This window comes from Anoplophora glabripennis, unplaced genomic scaffold (genome assembly GCF_000390285.2).
Source record: "Anoplophora glabripennis isolate ALB-LARVAE unplaced genomic scaffold, Agla_2.0 scaffold3396, whole genome shotgun sequence".
Classification (NCBI taxonomy): Eukaryota; Metazoa; Arthropoda; class Insecta; order Coleoptera; family Cerambycidae; genus Anoplophora; species Anoplophora glabripennis.
In genome coordinates this window covers 1-7578 of record NW_019419475.1, presented here as the reverse complement: position 1 = coordinate 7578, position 7578 = coordinate 1, and the positions used below count along the sequence as shown (strand labels likewise).

The following is a 7578-nucleotide window of genomic DNA, read 5'->3' as shown; positions in this document are numbered from 1 at the left end:
AAAAAAGTTGAATTTTGCGTTAACAATGGGTGAAAATAGTAGAAAATTATATGTAGGTATATTTGGAGCAATTTTTAAAATAAATTAATATTTATAAATATTGATGAAACTTTGTGAACAAATAGTTCAACGTATATCAATTAATTGTACCCTAAAAATTTTGCAACGATCGATAGCGTGGTTTCCGATTGACAGGATTGCTAATTAAGAAAATTTCAAAAAATTTATCGCGTACTGTCAGTTTAAATTAAGGTTTAGAAAGAGCACACAAATTTTTAGATACTTGTTGTCATAATAAACAATGATCAATACTAAGAATTTTTTCACTTCTATAACCGTTTAGATTTTTTTTTTATTTTTCATCATTTTACTCTATAACAATTATTTATTGCCCAGGGAATTTTCTGTGCAATCGAAAAAATCTTGCACACATAAAAACTACGTCGTAATCCCTTGCTTTTTAGCAAAAGCATTCTACTCTGCAGATTCTGAGATATTGAAAAAAAATTTGTTATACTACAATGAATTAATAGAGATCATTGAAATAAGAAAATAATTTTTTTTTAATTTAATCATTAAAACGTGAATTTCGTGGAATGCATTGATGAAAACAAACTAATAAAACTTGATTACCATAATATAACTAATTTTTAAAAGCAAACGAAAGTGGCATTCTTTAAACTCAAAATTCGTGCAAAAATTATTATTGATTTTTGATGACATATTCGCATTTCTCTTATTTTGCTATATAAAATTATAAAAAAAAAATCGTCTTGATAAGTGCTACCGTTCCCGAGAAAAGTAATCTTTTATCGTGTGAACGCATTTTCTTTTATCAACTTCACGATTACGTAAGCTATAAATTATTACTAACTTTATGCTTCTATATCTTATCTACATAATAAAATGCTGTATTTGGCTAAAAAGCAGGGGGTTACGAAGTAGTTTTTATATGTGCCCTTTCTAAACCTTAATTTAAACTCACGGCGTGCGATAAACTTTTTTGTAATTTTCATAATTAACAATCCTGTCAATGGAAAACCATACGATCGATCGTTGCAAAATTTTTAGGGTAGAATTAACATATATGTTTTACTATTTGTTCACAAAGTTTCATCAATATTTATAAATATTTACTTATTTTAAAAATTTCTCCAAATATACATATGATTTTCTATTTTTCGCCCATGCAAAATTCAACTTGATATGCAGTTGTTGTAACTTTATAGAAAATCGTCAAATAAACAAAAAATGAAAAACTTTTTTTGACTTTCAATGTTACACGGAAAATATCTCCAAAAACGGGTCATTTTTCGTTCTTTTTGTATATTTGTTATTCCCCTGAATTTAGCAATGGTTTCTTGGAATAGCAAATAGTCCAGGCAGCATCTGTTTCGGGTTGGGTAAAACGCATATGATCGGAGATTTTTGCTTTAACGGTTTTTAAATAACATCAGAAATGATAATATTTCTATGCAAATAAAAAAAAACGTGGGCTTAATTGTTATTGCAAAAAAGTATAAAATAGTAAAAAAATCATTTTTTTCTTGGATTTCTCGTCGACAACTTAGCAATTATTCATTTTAGACAAAAATGGAAGAGGAAAAAAGTTTTATAATTAAATTTTGATAGAGTTAAATTCAATTCGAAAAAATAATTACTGTTATTTCAAAAATCGGAAAAATCATTTAAAAAATTGCAAAACTGCAAGTTTATTTGTCAATTTTTTTCAGACACTTGAATAATACCTAGCATCTTCATACTTCTGAAATGTCTTCTTCAAAATCGGTTTCGAACTCGTCTACTTCCACTGTTTTGTTTGCATTTTTACACATTTGCCCTTGGTAATGGGTGCAATACTCAGAGCATTTTTGAACTCGAGAATTCAGATCGGAGTAGCTGTGTGTTTGCTCCCCCCACCACTGATATTTCATTGATTTCACGCGGTCTTGAATATCTTTGAGTGACATTTTAAATGGGACGCCCGTGATTGCAAATTTTGAAAATTTATATCTGGAAAGTACTCGGAATGACAAACCTATTAGTTCAAAAAACAGCCCTTATACCCTTATAGTTTTGCTGTAAATAGGGGTTAACTTTAACGGGCTATAACTCCTAAAAATAATGGGCTCACCTAATGGTCAGATTTGAATTTTTCAAAAACCATTTTAAAGTTTGAGAGCTCTTCTTTTTGTGGTGAAATTTTCAATTATTCAAAGGCTTTAGATTTTTAGAAATTTGATTTTGAATATTTTTTAATTTAAAAAAAAATTAAACAATTAGGTATTATGTAAAATCTATCGAACCGAATTGGATGAAATTTGGTGTGATTATTCTATGCACTAAGTTTAATTGGGAAAAGTATGAAGATCCTAAGTATTATTCAAGTGTCTCAAAAAAATTGACAAATAAACTAGCATTTTAGCAATTTTTTAAATGATTTTTCCGATTTTTGAAATAACAATAATTATTTTTTCGAATTGCAACTAACTCTATCTTGATCGAAATTTAATTACAAAACTTTTTTTCCTTTTCCATTTTTGTCTAAAATGAATAGTTGGTAAGTTGTCGACGAGAAATGCAAGAAGAAAATGAATTTTTTTTATACTTTTTTGCAATAAAAATTATGCCCACGTTTTTTTTATTTGCATAGAAAAATTATCATTTCTGATGTTATTTAGAAGCCGTTAAAGCAAAAATCTCCGATCATATGCGTTTTACCCAAGTACCTAAACCCTTTTTAAAACAGATACCGCCTGGACTAAAACTCGGATTCTTATTCTACATAATGTTTGGGATTTTTCTGTAACAAAATAGATTACCTCAAATACAAACGCAAAAGCCTACTTTTACTGCTCTACCGCCTGGACTATTAGTTATACCAAGAGTGTACATAAACTCCTTTCAAGAGAAAGAAAAACCCACCAAATGTAAAATTATAACTAAAATTATAGCATATTTAGAAGCTTCGGGGAGTAGGTGGTTCCCTGATATGCATTAAGAACTACTGGTTTACATAATCGATTTTGTCTTCGTATGTTCGAGATATGCTTGCGGTATTGAGTTGAGTTAATCATAATGTAAATAATAATGTCTGTGAGTTACGAATTGAAGTTCATGACCTAGTAAATAAGCTTGCGTCAATTATTTATCTGCTGTGAAGGGTGTGTGAATCTCACTCACTAGAGAGTTTTGTGGTTTGAGTTTATTACTTGAATACATCGATTGCAGAATGACTTTTAGCTTTTGGAGGTGGTTTTCTGATGGTCGCTCGAAGCTGAAGGGTTGCAAAGGTTGATTCTGCGCCCAAGAAGAAATCATATTGAAGCAGTTTTGGCTACTTGTTGGGTTTTAGGGAGTTTCTGGCAATTAAAAAAAGCAGGAAATGATGGAGCTTTTCATGGCAGATTCAGATTTTAAATTCTAAATACATATACATATAAGGGCAACACCATAAAGTCTTATCCATGGAACAGACGTTATAAGTATAAAACAACTAGTCCAATCAGTTGGCGTTCAAAAAGGGGGTTGCCTGTGAAGTTCTAGGGGAGTTTTGAAAATTTATATGTTTATAGATTTTGACGTGATCTTTCCGAATTTTTACTTTGCCACCCCTTTTTTTTTCCGGAAGTAGCCGCCATATCGGGAAAATGGTGCTCCAAAACAGTTTTTCGACGATATTTCCTTTCCTACTCACTTTAAGGTGAAAATAGTTATGTAATAAATTAAGCTAGAGAACATTTCCTATAATTTATGTATCAACCTTTTATCTGTGAAATGAATAGTTTCGGCGTACGCGCGCCGCAAAGTCTACTCCAACACGCGTATTGGCCAACAAACTCATTTCCACACCACCATGAGGTAGAGTTCCTGGCGCGTTTTTTTTAGTGATATCCCCAGTAGGCCTAATCCACATGTGATGCACTGTTGACTAAATTTAGTGCATTCTCCTTCGCTTCGCTATTCCTGATGGACCAGGTTTTGCGAGTTCTTCGTCTTCAGAACTGAGCAAAACCTCACGGATAGGAAGTTCTTCTAAGTTATCCGCGATAGGGTTCTCTTCTTTGACTTCATCACCTTCTTCCTCGATTTCGTCGAAGGTTTGCTGAAGAACTGTCTCCGTACCTTCCTCTTCATCGCTGTCTTGCAGATCAACATCCGAATTGTCACAGGTACCTACCATTGCAATTCGCGCAGATAACTGAGCACTTTAGTCCAGCCTTTCTGCATCAACAGGTTCCCCGATATCCTTTTCTACATTTGCAAGGAATTAGCACATTCTTGCTTGTTTTTCATCCCCACCGCTCTGCATTTTTTCCAACTGTGACAATTCGGATGTTAATCTGCAAGACAGTGATGAAGATGAAGACACGGAGACAGTTCTTCAGCAAATCTTCGACGAAATCGAAGAAGAAGGTGATGAAGTCGAAGAAGATAACCCTATCGCGGATAACTTAGAAGAACTTCCTATCCGTGAGGTTTTGCTCAGTTCTGAATACGAAGAACTTGCAAAACCTGGTCCATCAGGGATAGCGAAGCGAAGGAGAATGCACTAAATTTAGTCAACAGTGCATTGCATGTGGATTAGGCCTACTGGGGATATTTCTAAAAAAAAACGCGCCAGGAATTCTACCTCATGGTGGTGTGGAAATGAGTTTGTTGGCCAATACGCGTGTTGGAGCAGACTTTGCGGCGCTCGTACGCCGAAACAATTCATTTCACAGAAAAAAGGTTGATACATAAATTATAGGAAATGTTCTCTAGTTTAATTTATTACATAACTATTTTCACCGTAAAGTGAGTCGGAAGGAAATATCGTCGAAAAACCGTTTTGGAGCGCCATTTTTCCGGAAAAAAGAGGTGGCAAAGTAAAAATTCGGAAAAAGCACGTCAAAATCTATAAATATTCCAATTTTCAAAACTCCCCTAAAACTTCACAGGCAAAACTTCCAACTGATTGGACTAAACTGTAAAAACTGAAAATACATGCTGATTAAAGATTGAAACACTTCACAATTACATTCAATGATACTACTTTAGAAGTTATTTATTAACGTAAGAAAACAAAACAAACTAATGGAATCGGTCACGGAGTGATGAATAGGTACATAAAATGAAATAGAATGCGGTGTTCTCTATTTACTGAATCCAAAAAGCTGCTTTACAGTTCATCAAGATAAATAACTTAATTCTTCGATTTTAAGCAATGTTTCGATTATTATGAAACATTGCCCATCATTAAAATGAAGCAATGATTTCTTCGTTCTTGATGTAGATTCTTAGTACACGTCTCATGTCGATAACTTACACAAATGATGATAACCGCGTACTAATATAGAAAGATATGTTAAAAAAAAATTAAACACCACGAACAAGACGGAACGTGAAAGGCTAGCACGGAAAAGGAAAAACGGAAATACGAAAAGAACATCGGGTGTCAAAGCAAACAAGTCTTCACATGTCAAATACCGACTGCATCCAAAGTTCCGGCTTGTCGTAGCCCAAACTTTCCGGGAAATCGCATCCCAGTTCCGCAACGGTACCCCCCACTTCCTGGATAATATACGGGTAAATCTTCTCGACGTCGTGGCCACACTTGTTTTTCACCATTTCCAGGAAACGTACGGCCAAGGCGTATTCGTTGATGCGTCTGCAGGCGTTCAAGGCAGCTATTATGACTTTGGGATCGGGGACCGCGTCGTAGCCCGTGAGGTCGTTCATAGCCTGGCGCACGTCCCAGCCGTCGGCGTCGTCTCTGTTGAAGAGGCATTCGTACCTGGAAAGAAGGGTTGGGGTTGAGGGAAGGAATACAAAGGACGGAACTCTTGGAAAAATAGGGCCCGGGAGAGGTCGCAGAAGTCTCATTGACATAAAATTTTATGTTTATAAAAAAATCATGAGAAAGAAATTTTTTTTCGGAAACTAATTTTTTAAACGAACAGTTTGATACACAGTAAAAAAAATCCAAAACAAATAAACACACTGTACTTATTCGATGTATTTAACTTTAGCTAAACTATGCATTGAGGTAATATTCACCATAATTTAAATTAAGATATTAAATATTTAGATTTGCTAGGTCTGCCCTAGGAATATTATTATCACTAGCCGCACATCTCCAGTTGGTAGAGGTTCAGCCTGTATCAAACCTTGATAACCCGGAAATAACTACACAGGCCTACTTTAAATGATAAATTATTGTATAACAGGCTAATTTGCTGACAAAGTATTTTATCAGGAAAAAGTTATTAACAGTTTAATAGTGAAACATTTTTTTTTAGTAGTTTTCTTTAAATAACTCAGCGGGATGACTTTGTACGAAAAAACGCTTAGGACATGATTTTGTTCGTAATAAAAATAGCTACAAAATGTCGTGGTCCGATTACGAAATTTGTAATAAGAAAGGCGTGAGATTGAAAAAACGGTATAAAACGTCAATTTCTTAAAGTTGCTGTAAAAATGTCAATTATAAACAAAAAGTGATAAAACTTTCGAAAACTATAGTTCAATATATATATACAATAATGACGCTAAAGCAGAAAATCAAGAGAGCAAAACTTTTTGTTCTATAAGGTGTTATACATTCAGCGGCATCTGAAACTCGAAACTGCCAAATTTGTTCGAAGCTTTGCTGACACTTGAAATTTGGAACACACATAGTGTAAATATGCAGAAACCAAAAGTAATTTGCGCAAAATTCAAGTATCTTCATTTTTTCAGTTTTGGTAAGGTTTTATACGTCACCGTTTTTTCAATTTTTGGACTTATATTTATAAAATATTCCATTACGGTAGATTAGCCAGCACCATTACCTACAATTTAAAAAATATATATTTTCATCGTTTAGATCCTAAGCTACTTAACATTTTGCGCCTGTTAGCCATACTCGTACATTATTCAACATATCAACATAAAACAAAAACGTACGTGTGGGGTAAACCTTTAACTTTAAGTAAACAATTGTTTAAATTTACTGTTGCATATTTCTAATAGTATACAAGCACCGAAGAGCGGAGCTCGCGCTCGAAAATGAAAAGTTAAAGGTTTACCCCACACGTACAATTTTGTTTTATGTTGATATGTTGAATAATGTACGACTGCGGCTAACAGGCGCAAAATGTTAAGTAGCTTAGGATCTAAACTCTGAAAATTAATTTTTTTTTTTTTAATTGTAGGTAACTGTGCTGGTTAATCTACCGTGGTGGAATATTTTATAAAAATACATACAGGGTGTCCAGTAAGTCATGGATCAAACTGCTCTGGGTGATAGAGGACGCCATTTGCGACAAGAAAAACCTCACATGTTGTTATGCAATTGTTAACCGTTTAAAAGATACGGGGTGTGGAAATTTTCATGAAAAAATCAATTTATGTTTGTACCTCCGGAACTAGAAAAGATATTTGAACAAAATTTGTTATACAACATGATGTCATAAGGAGCCAAAACTCCTGCTCGAGTTTCAGATGCCGATGAATGTATAAAACCTTATAGAACAAAAAGTTTTGCTTTCCTGATTTTCGGTTTTAGCGTCATTATTGTATATATATTGAACTATAGTTTTCGAAAGTTTTATCACT

At 33.7% G+C, this 7578-nt stretch overlaps 1 protein-coding gene across 1 annotated transcript; it reads right to left on the bottom strand.

The window, feature by feature from the left end:
- Positions 1–5454: 5454 nt before the first annotated feature.
- LOC108916454 (cytochrome c oxidase subunit 5A, mitochondrial-like) lies at positions 5455–5776 on the bottom strand (the record flags this gene model as incomplete). The annotated part of the gene is made up of 1 exon (XM_018722713.1): positions 5455–5776. A coding segment is annotated over one exon (322 nt), but the record flags the coding sequence as incomplete, so codon positions are not given.
- Positions 5777–7578: the final 1802 nt, after the last annotated feature.